The sequence below is a fragment of the Culex pipiens genome, chromosome 2 (genome assembly GCF_016801865.2).
Source record: "Culex pipiens pallens isolate TS chromosome 2, TS_CPP_V2, whole genome shotgun sequence".
NCBI classification, from domain to species: domain Eukaryota; kingdom Metazoa; phylum Arthropoda; class Insecta; order Diptera; family Culicidae; genus Culex; species Culex pipiens.
The window spans coordinates 114,698,046-114,716,374 of record NC_068938.1 but is presented as its reverse complement, the minus strand read 5'-3'; the positions used below and the strand labels follow the sequence as shown (position 1 = coordinate 114,716,374).

General features: G+C 37.0%; 1 protein-coding gene across 3 annotated transcripts in view; it reads right to left on the bottom strand.

Moving 5' to 3' along the window:
- The window catches only part of LOC120422193 (lachesin), a 78,260-nt gene that overhangs the window by 45,661 nt on the left and 14,270 nt on the right, over positions 1-18,329 (bottom strand). The window contains exons 2-3 of one of the 3 annotated variants that reach the window (XM_039585574.2): positions 9,378-9,648; positions 8,690-8,973 (exon numbers count right to left, since the gene is read on the bottom strand). In XM_039585574.2, coding sequence (XP_039441508.1) covers positions 8,690-8,973; positions 9,378-9,415 — 322 coding nt within the window. In that variant the 5' untranslated portion in view covers positions 9,416-9,648. The remainder of the gene's footprint in view (positions 1-8,689; positions 8,974-9,377; positions 9,649-18,329) is intronic. The other 2 variants (XM_039585575.2, XM_039585576.2) reach the window with 2 other exon arrangements.

The window sequence follows — 18,329 nt, the reverse complement described above, 5'->3', positions numbered from 1 at the left end:
GGACTGGACGATCGGGCCGAACACAAATATTTGTTTGCCCTCTAATTTTTCGAACTGATTGTAAAGGGGGGGGGGGGGACAAAAACAACGGCCTATTCAAATTTTATACTAAAACTAATAAATGTTTGGTCTAATAATTCAGATTCCAAATGTCCAACTGAGTACGAATTCCGAGCTGAAAGGTTTTTAAGTGCAAAATAAGTGTTAGGCCTATTGCTTTTGCTATTGCTTTTAAATTAGTATGAAATACCTATTTTTAGCTTATTTATTAGTTTTCTTTAGTCAAATTTAAACGTTTTATAACTCATTTCCAAAAATGTTTAATAAAAATTTTGAGGAATTCACAATTTTCAATCACATATAAACTTTCAATAGTATAGAAGAAAGATATTTGTGTCGTATAAATCATTGCTTTTATATTAACAGAAAATGAAAAAGGTTCACAAAAAAGCAAAAACCAAACCAAATAAAAAAATCACTTTACAGACGGGTCAAAGGGTTATGTTACATGGTCTTTCAAAATGAGTCCACGGGCCACAAAATATCACCTCGCGGGCCATACTTTGGTCACCCCTGCTCTAGGCAGAAGTTTGTATGGGAAAATCGGAAAAATGTTAATTTTATACTCGAAACAGAACACGACATTACTAGTTCACAAAAGGTACCAAACTCCAGCTATAAACAGAGCCGTTTTTCAATTGGTTTACAACTTGTCTCCTGAACAACAATAAATATTTGCTCACTGAAGTCGAATAAAATGAATCTGGTCCTCAAATATGCCCTGACGTTCTTTCATGGGACAAACAAAGTTTTGCGGCGAGTTGATTCTGCGCGTCGGAGAAACCATGCAGCAGGTCATCAGCGACGTTTGCAAAGGCATCCTAAGCGGCAAAAACAACACCTACAGGAACTAGCTGACCGGCGACTTGTAACTGTAGTATCTGTTGCACTCTGGTGGACGCTTCCGGAGCAATGGTAGTGGCGTGTAATCCGAGTGCTACTCGATCACGACGTGTCCGTGGATGACATCATTCTGGCTTTGCATGCTGTTGGACGCAACCGGCTTCTTCTCGATCGCATACACCTTTTCGAATTGCAAATCGTTACGTTCTGTCACTGGATTCGTAAATTACGTGTTACATGTTACGTGATTCCCGGGATTCTAACCGAAATTATCTGTTCTTGGCACTAAACTGACTGACTGTGAGAATGATAAGTGATTTGACAGTTCAAGTTCAAGCAATCTTGCATTTTGCTATCATAAAACGAAGTAGTTTTAATTGAGTTTAAAACAGTCATGTCGCAAATCCAGAATGTTTTGTCCAAAGCTTTAATAAAAACGAATAGCATTTTTTAAAACTTTTATAAAAAATTCTAAGAAGTTTAAGTATTTTGCTTGTTACTTGGGTAACGATTTTTTTTTAATTTTAAAATGCTTTGAATGGTTTATGTGAACGTCCTTTTGCTCCTTACTGAAAAACAAAATAAATTTGATTTGTTTTAGAGAAAAAAAATCAAACAAGTGTCGTACACCCAAAGGAAAAATATATCTCAAAATCTGCAATAGTGGATTTGCTGCAGAAAATGTTATATTTTGTTACATTTTTTGCAGCAAGCCCATCGATCATTTTTGCCCGCGTGTAAACACGTCAGCGATCTGCAGTTCTCACCAACACATATAATGATGGCGCGTCCCCGAGTAACACTCCAGAGAGAACATTATGTTTGCGCTCTGTCCCTCATAATTCATCAAGCGTCCATGGCGCGGTGGTAGCGTGTCGGATCAGCAACCTAGAGGTTGATGGTTCAATCCTCGTTCTGTTAACATTTTTTTTCTGCAATACAATCAATCAGCCGTCGGTAATGTCGATAATTGTCGGTAATGGGCAAAAATGTCATACCCCTATATCGCAAAAAATGCATGAGGACAGATTTCATGCAGATTCTGATATACTTTCATGCCGCCATGTATCACAATCATGCGACAGCCAGTTGGGTGTAGGACGCGATGGATGTTGCGACATAATGCAAACTGATCCAATTTCGGGCTAATCCCTGAATTCAAAGATTGGCCCATCACCAGGCTAAATCCCAAATTTGAGCTCATTCTGACCACGAGAACCTCGCCCTCTGGCGGTTTATGTCGTCTGGGTAATCGTGGTGCAAAATTACAATTACAAATTATTTGATATTTCAATATTTGTGCGCGAATGTTTTGGTGTGCTAAATAGAAAGACTTTCCCATAGCATCATAGCTCGGAGGGCTCGGCGACGGGTATATTATGGAAGTGATGTTTGAAGAAGACGCTGTGGATTCAACGGTCTCAAGCGGTGTCAACGGGTATATAGCTAAAAACTTCAACTATCGCTCATGCTTATTCTGACCATCAGAACCCCTCCCTCTAAGCGCCTGAAGTTTGAATGGAAAAAATCGTCAAAATTTATGGAGAAAATCACCTGTTTCAGTTGTACCTAAGGAACTAAGATCTTCATAAAATTAGCAAAAAAAAAAAACTTTCCCGAAGACACACTATTTTTTTACCAAAAATGTTATTAAAATGACCATCTTTGCGTGGCCAAGATTTGGACCACCCTTCAAACGATATTGTTGGAAAATATTATACGAGTAATTTTAATATTCTGCTCTTTTCGAGTCGCAGTCGGCAAAATCTGAAATATGTCGTATTCGGAGTCGCTTTTGAATCTAACAGTTTTTGCAGCCCTGGTACCAGAGAACATTCAAAGTAAAACTGTGCATTAAGATGTTCATTTCATTTTACAGTTTGATGTTGTATTTAATAAAAGACCAGTGCTACCATGACGTCAGGGAGTTTATGTAATTTTGAGACTTTTGGAAACAACATTATCAGCATCAAAGGGATTAAATCTATCGAAACAGATTATTTGAACAAAAACCAGAACAGATTCACTCAAAATTGATTTCATATTGTCCGTCGAAGCTCAGTAATTCACCTGATCTCCCCAAAATTGTCAACATGTTTAGCGAAAGCCGTCACCGCCAGAAACGTACCCGTAATTTATATACGAACCAAGTGACCACAAAACCATTCACAGTGCGTTCTTTTGTCACTTGAGCTCGAGTCGAGTCCAGCTCAGCCGACAACGAGCAGAGCAAAGCCATACGCAATTCTATAAGCTATCATTGGCCAGCCAGGCCAGACCCGGTCTTTGGGTGCACTCATTCATTCATTCATTCAAACCACCTCCTAACACTGGGTCTTTTCGCGCAAAATAACACCACGCCGAGTGCGAACTGCAAACTGAGTCATCCGCTGCGGGAGCCTCCTCATCACTGACCATCACTCCAACTCCAACTCCGGCTTCCAAATCAACCAGGCTGACAACAACAGGACACACCAAAGCCAAAGGTATAGAGGGACTCGCACTGTTCAGTTTTTGAATGGATAGTGCTTTTTGTTGTCACCTCTATCTCTCTCGCTCTCTATCTATCCCGTTTGGTGGTGGATTCAGGTGTAATAATTATAGCGGATTTTGGGGACTCAAATTAAAGGCTTGTTTGGTAGAGTATTCCGTTTCCCAGCTATAAATTATCACTGTGTGTAATCCAGTTCATCACAAGGCATGAATAAAACATCATGACTAGAATTTTAAACTCTGCTGCAGTGACAACCAATTTCATGAAATAAAATTGTTCAACCTAATAATGAGCTTAGAATCACGGTTAAATTGCTAATAACCACTTTAGCAACATCAAACGCACTTCATTATGGTACAACCAACTGCATTGCCACCGTTCTCCTAATTTCATACAGTGATAAGTTGACTCCTAATTTGAAATGAATGGTTTTGTCACTAGTGATGACTGGCTGAGTAGCTGCTGCAAATAACGCACAATGAATAATGGATTATCAGCAGCTGAGCAGCAAAAACCACAACACGGTGAGCAATCCCAATCCCAGAAGTGGCCGGGGTGACTCCAATACAAAACAAGCCAAGAGCTAAGAGCTGCAACCTGGGAAACGGAAACGGCTCCGACAAGCTGGCCACATTTTGGTGATTTATTACGCACCGATTAAGTTTGCCATCAGCTCCTTGAAACACTTTGTCAAATGATTTAACGCCTCGTTTGATAACCGAACACTTGCGGTTGCTTTGTAAGGGTTGTTAACCCTTAACCCACAATAGTAACACGACTTTTACACTTCAGAGCAGTTTTTCATGTTATTTTTAAAGCACAATCGACACTATTATTGCCTGAATTTCGATTATTTTTGCACTAAGGCCGTTGCAATTTTTTTATTTTTTTATTTTTTTGCAATTCCGTCGTGAAACTACTTACTTTTCCTGTTATTCTTGAACGACGAAATAGCCTACTTTTCTGTACCAAAAATAACAGAATCGAATAGCAACACTTTTCAAAATAAATGCTGAAAAGTTCGGAGCCGGAGTCGGAGCCGGAGTCAGTGGAGTCGGATCTTTTTGGAGACCTGGAGTCGGAGTCGGAGTCGTCCAAACTCTAATAGCTGGAGTCGGAGTCAGCTAAATTGTCGTAAGTCGTAAGTTTCTGATAGACCCGGAGTCGGAGCTGGAGTCGGAGTTGTCAAAAAAATAATATAATTTACGAACTTATTTATTGTTCAATGTTTGTTATAATTCAGGTTAGTTCCCATTTTTTATATTTTAAATTTATTTATTGAATTGCTTGCACTGCGTTGACATTTTTTTGTTTAATTTATTTTTTGGTTCAAGATATTTATCAGATACCATGATGTTTTCGAAGCATTTTTATTGTGATTGGAAAGCTCACTAACAGTATTTAACAAAAATATGTTTTGTTTTTAAAACAATGTCAACTTTAATTTTATATCAATCTTCTACTTGAAACGCAACATGCTCATTTTGTATGTAAATAAAAACAAAACAAAGTGTCGTGCTCTCGTCCAATAAATTCAAATAAGCTTGAAAAAAAAGAAACTATTTCAAAACCAGGTTATCTTTGATAGTTACTGCACACCAATTTCTCATTACTGAATTCAGTTAAATTTACTGAAATCTGCACAACTAAAATTTTCAGTAAATGAAAACACGATGAAAAAAACACAATTGAAAATTAGCGTAGCTAGCTTTTATTAAAAAAAAATGAATGTAAATTTAAAGTAGTTAAATAAAATGTTCCAATTTTTCAATCAAAAAAAAATAAATTTACTCATAAAATTGTTGTGCTGATAATGCGTTTTTTTTTCAAATATTTAAAATACCGATAAGGTGTCGGAGTCGGAGTCGGAGCCGGAGTCAACAATTTGTGGAAAGCCGGAGCCGGATTCGGAGTTGGAGTCGGAGTCGGAGTCGGAGTCGCTTGAAATATGACCCGACTCCGCAGCCCTGCAAAAAAGTTTTTTTGTATTGTCCACGAGGGGGAGGGGGGGGGACAGATTCCGAAAAAGTGTCCACGTGGTTTAGGGATGGTCCCAGAGGATAAACACAATTATAAGGTCAATTCAAGTAGGTTTCCCATACTGATGAGCAACATATTGCATGGTTTACACCATAAATTTTTCGAATCGGAGGTGACAATTACAAAAATGTCTGCTCTACAACATTGTAGAATATTATTACAATCTAAAAAATAACCCTGCAAAGTAAGAAAAAAACACGAAATTTTAAAATATACATTTCTGTTCTAAATGAAAAATTACCCTTCAAGGTCAAAGTTCCAAAAAAAAACTAGCTTAATCCACCTATGTGGATGATGCCTTCCTCACATTTTACCAACAATGGGTAATATGCGTGGTTCGGACAAATATTTCAGCTATTTTTTTAGATCTAGAAAAATACTGGACTCGTTGGAAATGTCTTTCAATTACCTAACCAACGATGGGTCGGATGTTGGATCCAGACATCGTTTACATACATTTAAGTGAGATCCGGCTTCAAAAAAGTACATAAATATCACATAAGTGGTCATAACTCGAGACAGGGTTGCCACATCTTCAATGTTGTGGACTCGTTGGAAAGGTCTTTCAATTTCCTAACCAACGATGGGTTGGATGATGGATCCGGACATCGTTTACATACATTTAAGTGAGATCCGGCTTCAAAAAAGTACATAAATATCACATAAGTGGTCATAACTCGAGACAGTGTTGCCAGATCTTCAATGTTGTGGACTCGTTGGATAGGTCTTTCAATTACCTAACCAACGATGGGTTGGATGATGGATCCGGACATCGTTTAGATACATTTACATGAGATCCAGCTTCAAAAAAGTACACAAATATCACTTAAGTGGTCATAACTCGAGACAGGGTTGCCAGATCTTCAATGTTGTGGACTCGTTGGAAAGGTCTTTCAATTTCCTAACCAACGATGGGTTGGATCATGGATCCGGACATCGTTTACATAAATTTAAGTGAGATCCGGCTTCAAAAAAGTACATAAATATCACTTAAGTGGTCATAACTCGAGACAGGGTTGCCAAATCTTCAATGTTGTGGTCTCGTTGGAAAGGTCGTTCAATTACCTAACCAACGATGGGTTGGATGATGGATCCGGACATCGTTTACATACATTTAAGTGAGATCCGGCTTCAGAAAAGTACATAAATATCTCTTAAGTGGTCATAACTCGAGACAGGGTTGCCACATCTTCAATGTTGTGGACTCGTTGGAAAGGTCTTTCAATTTCCTAACCAACGATGGGTTGGATGATGGATCCGGACATCGTTTACATACATTTAAGTGAGATCCGGCTTCAAAAAAGTACATAAATATCACTTAAGTGGTCATAACTCGAGACAGTGTTGCCAGATTTTCAATGTTGTGGACTCGTTGGAAAGGTCTTTCAATTTCCTAACCAACGATGGATCGGATGATGGATCCGGACATCGTTTACATACATTTAAGTGAGATCCGGCTTCAAAAAAGTACATAAATATCACTTAAGTGGTCATAACTCGAGACAGGGTTGCCAGATCTTCAATGTTGTGGACTCGTTGGAAAGGTCTTTCAATTACCTAACCAACGATGGGTCGGATGATGGATCCGGACATCGTTTACATACATTTAAGTGAGATCCGGCTTCAAAAAAGTACATAAATATCACTTAAGTGGTCATAACTCGAGACAGTGTTGCCAGATTTTCAATGTTGTGGACTCGTTGGATAGGTCTTTCAATTTCTTAACCAACGATGGATCGGAAGATGTATCCGGACATATTTTACATACATTTAAGTGAGATCCGGCTTCAAAAAAGTACATAAATATTACTTAAGTGGTCATAACTCGAGACAGGGTTGCCAGATCTTCAATGTTGTGGACTCGTTGGAAATGTCTTTCAATTACCTAACCAACGATGGATCGGATGATGGATCCGGACATCGTTTACATGCATTTAAGTGAGATCCGGCTTCAAAAAAGTACATAAATATCACTTAAGTGGTCATAACTCGAGACAGGGTTGCCAGATCGTCAATGTTGTGGACTCGTTGGAAATGTCTTTCAATTACCTAACCAACGATGGGTTGGAAGATGGATCCGGACATAGTTTACATACATTTAAGTGAGATCCGGCTTCAAAAAAGTACATAAATATCACTTAAGTGGTCATAACTCGAGACAGGGTTGCCAGATCTTCAATGTTGTGGACTCGTTGGAAAGGACTTTCAATTACCGAACCAACGATGGATCGGATGATGGATCCGGACATCGTTTACATGCATTTAAGTGAGATCCGGCTTCAAAAAAGTACATAAATATCACTTAAGTGGTCATAACTCGAGACAGGGTTGCCAGATCTTCAATGTTGTGGACTCGTTGGATAGGTCTTTCAATTACCTAACCAACGATGGGTCGGATGATGGATCCGGACATCGTTTACATGCATTAAAATGAGATCCGGATATATGTGAAAACACATTTTTATACATAACTTTTGAACTAGTTATCGAAACTTCAAACAATTCAATAGCGATGTATGGGACCCTAAACCAAGTCGATTGCAATTGGTTTGATCAAAATCGGTTCAGCCAGTGCTGAGAAAACTCAGTGAGAATTTTAGTCACATACATACATACACACACATACACACACACATACACACACACATACACACACACATACACACACACATACACACACACACATGCACACACACATACACACACACAGACATTTGTTCAGTTTTCGATTCTGAGTCGATATGTATACATGAAGGTGGGTCTTTGAGCTTTTAATAAAAAGTTCATTTTTAGAGCAGGATTATAGCCTTACCTCAGTGAGGAAGGCAAAAATACAGTTAAGTAACGAAAAATGGCAGAGTTTATAAAACTTGTTTTTGTGTTGTTTTTGATGAGAAATACGTTTTGTCAGAGTTTTGAGTACGCCATCAAATCGAGTGTCCAATTTTACAAAAAAGTCCCATTGACAACAACTTTTCATCTCATCACTTTTTTAGGCTGCACATTATTGTAAAACATGTCTTATTTTCGAATGTTCAAAAATGGAAGGGACCGTACCACCGTCATGAGATATAAAAAAAATGCTCTGACCGCTGAGTTTTGTGTAAACTTTTTAAATAATTATTTATTTATTTTTGTCTAGGCTGAGGGGTTAAGAATTACTATTTTGGGTAACAAAACTTTCGTTTCAATGATTTTTCAACAAATAAATTCATATTCGAAGGAAAAAAATGTTTGAAGCAATTATCTCACCTGTTACCTCCGATGACACTGTCGAGGGTACTGTATGAAGGCAAAATAACAGTGCTAATAACACTGCTCCTAATGTGCTGTTGTTCATTATTTGCTCACTGTTTTTCCTGCTTGTTCCGGAGTCTTCCACGATTCTGCACTTTTTCCCCAACCTTCGTCGTCGTCGTCGTCGTCGCTTTCCACGACTCCCGTAGGACTGCCCTGGAAACGGCTGTGTGTCTGCTCCACAAACACTCACTTCACTCTTCCGGACGCTGCCACCGTTCCATACATGTGCCGTAATGCTGTGTAAAGAATAAAATTAAATAGTTTTATCCTTCTCATTTACATGTGTTCAACTTTTCCTCCGTTTCACACTTTCGCTTTCACTCCCTGGAGAGGCATTTTCCCCCCACACCACGCGACCATTGTTGGCTGAACGTTTGGCGGCTGTTTAATGCTTGTTAAGCCGTGTTTTTCGGTAACTTCACTGAACTTTTGTGCTTTTTTGGCGGTTATGATCGTAAGCAGCTTGTTGTCAATAGACGAGTAGTTAGCGGAATAATCCAATTTTAATTACTGAGCTTTGAACTAGCGTGAATAATTATTATGTTATTTGAAATCAGGAATAAAGGTGAATCTTTGATTGAATTTCTGACAAAAACTGGAATCATTTTTCAACGAGCACATTTCCAGTAGATTGACCCACCTGATCCTGAAAAGGAGAATGACAGCCATCATGTGCATTTGCTTGCAATCGCACTTCAAAGCGTCAGACGCATTTCCTCAATGTTTATCTTAGCACCCGAGACGAGTCGAGTCTGCCTACATTGACACCCCAGAACGACCGTCCGTCGGTGTCAGCCTGAAGTTAGCCTGTGGGTGGATCAGCTGCCAGCTCAATCTTGTGTGCACCTGATGTCGTCCATTGATATTTCAGCGATTGATTGAGCTCCTGATGTATCGTTCTGTGCGATGTACTGCAAATAGGAAGAGTCCACATATTACGACAACTCAATTCCAAAATCCTACAATTCAATCATTGGCACCACATTTAAGGACGGCCCATCCCCACAGATTCGAGCAAAACATTTGTCTTTCGGAAGCTCTGAGCTAACGAATGTATCGCGCGGAGTATTGAAGAAAAACAAAAACATGGATCATCACATCGCACAAGTTGAGTTCTGGCATTGAATTATCGTCGAACGCAGCGCGAAAGTTTAGCAATGCAATCGTTCTGTATCACACTTGAATGCAAATTGAAACAATCAAAATGTGCTATCAGGTTGCAAATTAAGTGCTATCCTAGAAGAAAAGTTTATTATGTACAAATCAACTTATTTATATTATTTTCCTTTTTCTTAATTATTTTGATGATATTAAAAAAACATACATATAAACCCAATTTTTTACTGCGTAGTTCTGTAAAATCTACGTTGCAGAATTTGTGAACTTTGAGTTGTTTCCAAAAATAGTTAACAAACTTTCGGCTATGAAAATTGACAACATTGTTTCGAATATTGAAAGAACACATGCACTGAGAGACTGGTTAAAGCATATGAGCAGTTCTCTAGGATTTCGGTCATTCGATTTTTTTTGTATTTTTTAATCCGACTGAAACTTTTTTGGTGCCTTCGGTATGCCCAAAGAAGCCATTTTGCATCATTAGTTTGTCCATATAATTTTCCATACAAATTTGGCAGCTGTCCATACAAAAATGATGTATGAAAATTCAAAAATCTGTATCTTTTGAAGGAATTTTTTGATCGATTTGGTGTCTTCGGCAAAGTTGTAGGTATGGATACGGACTACACTGGAAAAAAATAATACACGGTAAAAAAAATTTGGTGATTTTTTTATTTAACTTTTTATCACTAAAACTTGATTTACAAAAAAACACTATTTTTAATTTTTTTTATTTTTTGATATGTTTTAGAAGACATAAAATGCCAACTTTTCAGAAATTTCCAAGTTGTGCAAAAAATCATTGACCGAGTTATGAATTTTTTAATCAATACTGATTTTTTCAAAAAATCGAAATTTTGGTCGTAAAAATTTTTCAACTTCATTTTTCGATGTAAAATTAAATTTGCAATCAAAAAGTACTTTAGTGAAATTTTGATAAAGTGCACCGTTTTCAAGTTATAGCCATATTTAAGTGACTTTTTTGAAAATAGTCGCAGTTTTTCATTTTTTAAAATTAGTGCACATGTTTGTCCAGTTTTGAAAAAAATATTTTTGAAAAGCTGAGAAAATTCTCTATATTTTGCTTATTCGGACTTTGTTGATACGACCTTTAGTTGCTGAGATATTGCAATGCAAAGGTTTAAAAACAGGAAAATTGATGTTTTCTAAGTCTCACCCAAACAACCCTCCATTTTCTATCGTCAATATCTTAGCAACTAATGGTCCGATTTTCAATGTTAATATATGAAACATTTGTGAAATTTTCCGATCTTTTCGAAAAAAATATTTTCGGAATTTTCAAATCAAGACTAACATTTCAAAAGGCCAAACATTCAATATTACGCCCTTTTAAAATGTTAGTCTTGATTTGAAAATTTTGAAAATATTTTTTCCGAAAAGATCGGAAAATTTCACAATTGTTTCATATATTAACATTGAAAATCGGACCATTAGTTGCTGAGATATTGACGATAGAAAATGGTGGGTTGTTTGGGTGAAACTTAGAAAACATCAATTTTCCTGTTTTTAAACCTTTGCATTGCAATATCTCAGCGACTAAAGGTCGTATCAACAAAGTCCGAATAAGCAAAATATAGAGAATTTTCTCAGCTTTTCAAAAATATTTTTTTCAAAACTGGGCAAACATGTGCACTAATTTTAAAAAATGAAAAACTGCGACTATTTTCAAAAAAGTCACTTAAATATGGCTATAACTTGAAAACGGTGCACTTTATCAAAATTTCACTAAAGTACTTTTTGATTGCAAATTTGATTTTACATCGAAAAATGAAGTTGAAAAATTTTACGACCAAAATTTCGATTTTTTGAAAAAATCAGTATTGATTAAAAAATTCATAACTCGTTCAATGATTTTTTGCACAACCTGGAAATTTCTGAAAAGTTGGCATTTTATGTCCTCTAAAACATATCAAAAAATAAAAAAAATTAAAAATAGTGTTTTTTTGTAAATCAAGTTTTAGTGATAAAAAGTTAAATAAAAAAATCACCAATTTTTTTTTACCGTGTATTATTTTTTTCCAGTGTAGTCCGTATCCATACCTACAACTTTGCCGAAGACACCAAATCGATCAAAAAACTCCTTCAAAAGATACAGATTTTTGAATTTTCATACATCATTTTTGTATGGACAGCTGCCGAATTTGTATGGAAAATTATATGGACAAACTAATGATGCAAAATGGCTTCTTTGGGCATACCGAAGGCACCAGAAAAGTTTCAGTCGGATTAAAAAATACAAAAATTAAAATTGAAGAAAAAAGACCGATTTCGTAGAGAATTGCTCATATCTAACAATCAAAGTTATAATTTTCATAGATGCTAAAATCTTTGTTGAGTTCGTTAAAAACTAGCTTGATTGCTCACATTTTGACAGATATTATTATTTTTTCGAGTTGTATAAAAAAGTAAATCTTTCCCAGTTCCTGAGGGGAACACCCTTGAAGAGTATCGGGGCCGGCATTTAACAAAGCGGATTCAGTGGCAGTTTCATTCTCAACTTAATGTTAACATGTTAAGGTTAATGTTAACATTCCATAGGTCGCCTCCCTAAGGTGTCGTGATAAGGTCCAGTTTCCCTTCCCCTTACTAAGCAATCGATTCCAGAAGGGAAAAGATCACTAGTTGTGTTGGTCCGAGCCGGGATTTGAACCCCGATCTACCGCTTACGAGGCGGAAGCGTTACCACTGGGCTACGTGGCTCGGTTTCGAGTTGGATCCACTCTAATGTTTCAATAGGGCGTGTTATTAAATATTTGACCTTTTTGAAAGTTATATTTTTTTTGCGAAAAGATTTGAATGGGAATTTAATCCTGATATTTTGGAGAAAGTCACTATTTATCAGAGTTCGGAAACTCACTCACGAGTTACTCAACCATGAGGAAATACTAAGTTACCTGTGAGTAATTTACTCAACACTCTCGGGAGTGTAAGGGCTTTGAGGGCTCACGAGGGCTATTTTAGAAAACAAATTTCGAGATGTCAAATTCTACATTAATGAATTTCTAGCTTACTCAACAGCGGAAAAGTAGTCCTGGTGGTAGAGGCGCAGTTCAATCGAATAGAAGTTTTTTTATTACAGTGGTTCAAATCCTGATTTTTTATTGTTTTTTTTTTCAACGAGTTGCTCAACAAGTTTGGTGTCGGCTTCCAGCTGTCCTACCGACGGATAGATCAGGAAGATGCTGTGTCCTATCCCTCGCCTAGACCAGACCAAAATCCATGATTAAGCTGTCAGACCAAATCTGTCAGACCAAGACTGTCAGACCAAAGAGCAAAAAGTAAGTCTTGGTCTTCGACGTAGGTGCACACAAATCAAGAAAAGAAAATTTGAAAAAGAATTTTATTTTTTCATTTCAGTGACTGGTTTTGGACTGCAAAATTGAATGTACGTCAGAAAATTATTAAACCGTGCGGCGGCCTGTACACCGATAATTAAATAAGAAGCTAAAAGCCTTATTCTTCCAATTTAATTTTGGATCGCGTTTTCGGTTTACACCTGAACAATCTTGAAATTATTTATACGGATTTGTGATTCCTCTCTTTCCATCATTCCCTTGGGATAGATCGGAGATAGTTTGGACGGGGGATGGCTCTGTGGGTGGATTTTAGTAGCTTCACTAGCAGTGGATGGACGTGTTGCTTAGGTAAGTGGCCCCTCCCGGTCGTCGAAAATTGTACAAATGTGTTTTGCTTCAGAATCGGGACACGCCGAAGAAGTTGCAGTTGCTGCCGGTGGCTTTGACTTGAAAATTTAAAAAAAGGCCGATTCCAGTGCTTTGGACAGCTTTAGGCCAGGGCCACCGGCGGCTGCTGATGCTCCACCGGCGTGTCCTGGTTCTTAGGCCAGACATATTGGTACAACTGTCAACGACCGGGGGTGGCCAGTTACGTCAGCAACACGGTCATTCACCCGTACACAGTTATCGAAGGCCGGGAGTGACCATAACCCACAGCAACACATCCATCTTCTTTTGGTATGGCTGCCAACATCCACTTGCAAACGCTGCCCCTCGGCTGTGCGGCCTCCGATTTATCCTGCGGTAAGTCAATCCTCAACGGAATCGACCGGCCACCGATCTTAAAATTATGAAAATAATCGCCCGCCGACCGGTGGTCTTTGACAATCCAAGGTTCCTTTTGCAGCAATGAAAAAAAAAATCCAGACAAAAAAAACAAAAAAAAATACATTTATACCACACCAACACAAAACCTTCGGATTTATAAACATTGACTCTACCTCGAATATACAATCGATTGATAAAGACACTTGGTTTTGGATTGATGTAGTCATTGATTTTGTAAATAACAAATTGTTTGAAACGGCCTACTCACACCCTCATTTTACTCAAATATGAGTAAATTTACTCAGCCCTCACACTCACGGTGAGTATCGAGAGTGTTTGCTGTGAGGAAGCCTACTCGATTTGTGAGTGTGAGTGGTTTTCCGAACTATTTCACGAAATTGGATATTTCTCTGCAAATATGAACCAAAATTGATACTATTTCATAGAAAATGTTCCGAAAACTGTTCTCAACAATGTGATTGATACGAAAATGTTTTAAAATGTCATAGTGTTATAAGGCAGAAGATTAAACATAATTTTGGGAACCATGCGGGTAATAAATAACTTTAAAATGAAATACTGTAAGTTAAGCAGTGCTTTATGCTCAAATTGTTATCCGGGCAATCAATGATAAGTGCAGTGCTTCTGGGGACGCACAGTCCTGTTTTTAATTTTCGCGATAATTTTCGTCGTAAATGATCGTAAAAATTTATTCCAACTGGCAGTTTTAGTATTAACTTATCAAACTATCGATTTTATGAAGAGCAAAGCGTCATTTATTTACTATTTTTGAAATTTGCTCGCGTTATCTAAATTGTAAAAACAGTAAAAATATACTGATAAGTCCAGCCCATAGCACTACGTAATCTACGCATTTTCGAAAAAAAACTCAAAAAATTTAATTCAATTTGGGTATCAAACGATTGGGATTTTTTCAAGCATGCATGTTTTGTGAAAATTATAAGTATTTTCAAAAAAATATTATTACATTCAAAATGTATGAACAAATCCTGATCATTTGATAACCATATTGTAAAAACTTAAATTTTTGAGTATTTTTTCGAAAATTCGATTTTTTTTTAGTATTTTCAAAAAATGTTTTTATCACATTCGAAATTTATGAAAAAATCCTGATCGTTTGATACCCATATTGTAAAAACTAAAATTTTGAGTATATTTTTTCGAAAAAACGTAGTTTTGTGAAAATTTTGAGTGTTTAAAAAAATGGTTTTACATTCGAAATGTATGAAAAAATTCCAATCATTTGATACCCATATTGCAATAACAATAATTTTCAATATTTTTTCGAGAAACATTGCATTTTCTTAATACAGGAAAAATACGTATTTTTGTTAAAATTTTTGATGAAATTATTATGTTTATGGATAGCTGACTTCATCCCGATTCCAAAACACTATAAATTTCGATGTTTACATGATTTTTCATTCGTTTAAAGCCAAATGTCTCCCATATAGCCAAAATCCCATAAGCTCCGTGCTTCAGTTAAGCACTGAGCCGTGCTTAACCGAGGCAGCTGTACGGATCAAAACCGGGGCAGTGCAAAACCGAGGCGTGCAAAACCGGGGCATGACTGTACTTAATGATTCCAATTCCATAGTTCATAACTTTGGTCATGGTATACAAAAACGTGAACAATTGACAATGTTGCTTTTGTAATTCTTTTCAAAAAGCTTTCCTATAATATTAAAATGTCCCAGTTTTTAATGCATCAGAAACTAATATTGACAAGAAATTTTTTGACAGTAAATGTAAATGAATTAAATCATATAAGGTTCTTTTATATTTTTTTATTTTTTCTGTACTTTTTCAAAAAAAAATGGAACCGAAACGTTATGAAAATGCGTACTGGGACGGGAAATTGAACGCTCTATTTTTGAGGAAATGAATTGTTAAAAGTTAATTTGAAATCAGCAAAACAATTTTTTGTGTACTTTCTGAATATTCCTAAAGAATTTCTACAACTTTTCCGAAGACACCAAATCGATCAGGAAATTCCTTCAAAAGTTTCAGATTGTCGAATATTTACGTACCATTTCTTGTATGGGAGAACCAATGACACAAAATTGAATCTTTGGTAATCGGGAAGAACTCCACAAAGTTTGGACCAAATCAAAAAATATAAATAAAATCCATTCCCGGTTTTGGTATAGAATCCTAATAGACCCCCCCCCCCCCCCAAATTTGGGATTGATTAGTTAAGAATTAAAAGAGGCGGTTTACTAAAAAGAGCAAACGAACCGTGGTTCGCAACCTTAAGAGAACCGCTCATAGAGTCAAGGAAATTAGTTTAAATAAGAAACCATGAAGAAATGTGGTCAAATTCATTATTCGTTTGTCAACGATTTGCAGACAGTTTGTTTTTTTTTTTCTCGTGAACAAGCTTATTTTATTTTGAGCGTGATCTACTAGCCTAGTGACATGTTTTAACCACACAAAAAGGTTCACCATAATATTATTTATTTCCCAAAAAGGGTTACTATAATGATGAGTTACAAGCAGGTAATAACACATCACAAATCACCACAATCTGTTTTCCAGTTTTTGGTTTCGTTGGCGCCGGATACCCTACCATTACGACTCCCGTCACCGGTCGTACCAGATCGAACGGCTGTCGATTGTGGAACATGTTTCGAACTTTCCACACATATCGTTGCTTCCTGGAAAGCGTTTATAAATTTTACATGATTGACAACCCACCAAGCTCACGCAGCCCGGTAGTACCGGTCGAATTCCTTGCGGCGGTTTCTTCCACTATTCCGAATTTCCTGACATTTCGTTACTGCACATGTTCTCGAAACAGAGCAGCAAGGCTTCAGTTACAGTATCGGCACTCCAAGGAACATCGAGCGCACCATCAGCTGACGACGGACTCCCTCCAAAAAACTGTATGCAGTTGGAACAGCAACGCGTTCGAGGCATGCAGTTAATTTTCAATTTATACATTTCCCTTCGCTTGCCGACTGGAAATCCTGCGCCCTAACTAAATCGACCTTTGCCTCCACTTGCCATCGTGGAATGTTGTTAAAGAGTGGTCATAATTAAATTTTCTTTTTTTTCTTCAGTTTTTGGTGTCGAGTAACATTCTAGGAATTTGATTTTTAAAATATTTTTTCTCTCATCTCAATTCAATGCAACAAGTTAAAAAATCAAAATGAAGCTTTGAAAACTGGATACAATTATTTGCTTTCGACAAAATATGGTAAAGAATTTGAGTATAATTGAAACGTTATTGGAAAATTGCAAAAATATTTATGGAATCATGCATACAATATAAAAATGTACTATAAACCAGTAGTCTCGTATGACCCACTGTGCTTCAGCTCGCGGTGCAGATCTGATTGCACACCGCCGGCTGGCACACTGTCGAAACTAGTACCGACGACGACGTGTGCACTCGCGATGCCTAAAACTTAAAGTCCTTTCGGGGTTTACGCTTCGACGCTTGGCCGTCGCTCACCAACGCTCGTGAAACCTCCCCCACGTGTTCTAATCCGCGTCTCCACGCGTCGTGCGCTCGTTTTCCAGCTGGAAAACGCTCGGGGAGAAATTTGTAATTGATTATTTATTCATACAACATTCAGTGGCGCTCTCGTGCTGCTGACATTGATGATTTAAACGGATTTCAATTACGTGGTGAGAAGTGGCTTTGCTGGAAAACTTTGCATCGGTTATTGTTCATTGTCAACATTTTCCGATAACATTTAATACCACCATACTGTTCGGTCTTTAGGGTGTCTAGAAAAAGACAAGCAGAAACTGTGTTTTTTGGGTCTCTGAATTTGGACGAAATCTGGGGGATCTAACTAATGCTGGGATAACCCTCCATATTTTAAAGAATATTTAGTTTTTTTTTTATTTGATTTTTTTAGATTTAACCATAATTAAAAGTTATTGGAATAATAAAATTAAACATTAAACATGCAAATTTGTAAACCATATGGTTTCTTCATACAATTTTTAGTACTCACATACAAACTTTGCTATTAATAATCTGCTTACAAAATTTCCCAAAAAACGTATATTCTGGGAATAAATATCATTTCCTGTATGTTTGGTACACATTTTTTTAGTTTCATCATTGAAAAAACGGCTACTCATGGTGTGTTTTTTAGAACAAACTAATGATAAAAAATTCGGTATATCTGGTATTTGGCACCGTGAAAGCAGGGCTCTTTCCCGATATTTTGCGGGATATACCGAAATATTTCGTCGGGGGGTCTAGAGCAACTTTTTTTTTTGATGATTATTTTTCGATTTTATGGGATATTTGTTCAAAAAAGTCACAGAAAATCGCTGCATTCATGTTGATATCACTCAAACATCTTATGAATATACCTTGGGGACTCTAACCAACGATATTTGACCCATAT